General features: G+C 41.8%; 1 protein-coding gene across 1 annotated transcript in view; it reads right to left on the minus strand.

Moving 5' to 3' along the window:
- The window catches only part of MCM6 (minichromosome maintenance complex component 6), a 13,513-nt gene extending 11,390 nt beyond the window's left edge, over positions 1-2,123 (minus strand). The window contains 5 exon segments of the mRNA XM_035897886.1: positions 1-4; positions 7-164; positions 655-765; positions 1,329-1,475; positions 1,906-2,123. The exon segment at positions 1-4 is cut by the window's left edge and continues 76 nt beyond it. Coding sequence (XP_035753779.1) covers positions 1-4; positions 7-164; positions 655-765; positions 1,329-1,475; positions 1,906-2,123 — 638 coding nt within the window.
- Positions 2,124-2,145: the final 22 nt, after the last annotated feature.

The raw sequence follows: 2,145 nt of genomic DNA on the forward strand, positions 1-2,145 counted from the left end.
GCTGTGTGTATTTAAATTGCTGTTCCACATCTTTAATCACTGTCTGGCAGTCAAGGCACAGGAAGGTTCCACTTACAAGCTCAGGATGGACTGGGTGGGTACGTACCACCTGTCCACTGATACGCATCAGTGAGCCAATTTTTGCTGATGTCAGTTCTCGAATTCTGTTTAAAACAGAAATTCAGAAGGATTAAATTCTTCAGTTGACATTTTTAGGCCCAGAGTACTACCCAAGTACTAAGAGGCAACACAGTTTCATTCAGCCTGTGACTAAAGAACTGTTGTAACATACAAAAGAAACAAAGTTACTATAATAGATTCTCATTTTATGATTTTACATAAACTTTTAGATTAATTCTAAAGATCAAGCCAATGCAAAAGTTACTTCAAAAGCAACATACTCTAAATAATATTTTTTTTAAATTAGAGAAGGTACATTTGTTTGTGGAATATGATGAGTATAAGTATCTGAGTACAATTCACAAATGAAAAACAGTTTCAAAAAATATCCAGTACAAGATCAGGAAACTTCTTCACAATTGTATTGGTCAACTGTACATTTCACACTGTAACACCTAAACATGTTCAGCATGCCTGACACTTTTTCCCCAATAGTAAAAATGCACAAATTTCTGGAATTAATAATCATCTTACTTGTGTCTGGTAGGTAGATCTTGGAAAGCAACATAAAAGTCCTTGTTTGAAGGAACATTTCCATGGTCTCTGGCAAAAGTCTTTACTGCTCGGCAGAGGTAGGGGTAAACTCTGAAATATGGAAAACAAGTTCAAATTTTATAGAAGCTACCAAAATGCCTTCTTTGCTTTAGACTACATCAAAGGCTTGTATCATACATTTCCAGGCTCTGACTTTTATTGCCACGTTATGCAAGAACACACAAAAGCTAATCTAAAAACACCAAATATGAGATTACTGCATAATAATGCCATTTGCTTTATTGTCTGAAAGACTTTAAAAAGTGTCATTTTGTGACACTTTTATCATTATATTAAGAAGTAGATCCTCAAAATAAGCCACTGGTTCAATAAAATATTTTCAGAGCAAGAAGTTCTAGAGTTTATTCTGTATTCCCATACTGACCATCTACTTCTTTACCAGAATAAATGCAATTATCTAGCTAACTGATGGTTTCCAAAGAGGAATCCATTAAGAAATAAGTTTTGATCCAGTAAAAAAAAAAAATACTTAAATGTAAGTGTTTTCAGGATACACAAAGGAGATAAAACTCTTGTTTTTTACATAACACGTAGGATGTTGTGGGCCTGAGACAGCAGCATTGCTCAGCTCTCAGGTAATCTCTATACCTCACCGATAAAATTCCTCCTGAATAGTGGTAGAGAGCTGCTGGTTGAACTGCTCCAAATCCGCAAAGCTTACGATCAATGTGTTCCGCTCTGGCCGAATCAGTTCTTCAGCATCATGCAAGTATTTGACCTCCCCATCGCTGTTCTGGAACCTAAAAGTGATTCAGGAAAACATGTCACAGTTACATAGCAGGCTGCAGCTGAATACTTCTGAATTCGGGAGAGAAAGAGCAGAAAAGGATCGCACACGTTAAGGAGCGTGCAGGAGAATAACGGCACCCCACAGTCCCTTGCAAACGTCTTTTCCAACATTTCTCCTCCCGCCCCCCTTCCTGCATCTGTTCTGTGAACACCCCAGCACAGGCACACTGGATTTGCATTTTACACAGCTCGTCTGCCACACAGAACTTTATTTAGGGTTTAACAACGCCTCTGCACCAGCACAACGGGGTTTGTTTTGTGTTCCTCGGGGTGATGCTAGCGGTTTCCCCTGTCTGCTGCTGAAGGGTCCGTCGGGAGACAAAATGCAGGGAGTCAGACGTACTGAGGTGTAACAACCAAGCCACAAAAAGGGGTTTTCACCCTGGCTGTGACAAAACTTTGTTAAAAGGGGCCGAATGCGCCTCACAAAGCCCCATCGACAGCTGCCTGGGCAGGGTTTTGCCAGCCAGGGGAGCACGGCGCTCCCTTCCTACGCCCCTCAGGGCAGAGCAGCGCCTCAGCGGCGGGCCCGGACGAGAGAAGCGCTTTTCTGACTGAAACACGAGGGTTCGGCGCGACAGGCCCTGCCTGGATCTCATCCTCGCCAAATGGCGGCCCCCT

This window comes from Egretta garzetta, unplaced genomic scaffold (genome assembly GCF_000687185.1).
Source record: "Egretta garzetta isolate BGI_Z169 unplaced genomic scaffold, ASM68718v1 scaffold197, whole genome shotgun sequence".
Taxonomy (NCBI): Eukaryota; Metazoa; Chordata; class Aves; order Pelecaniformes; family Ardeidae; genus Egretta; species Egretta garzetta.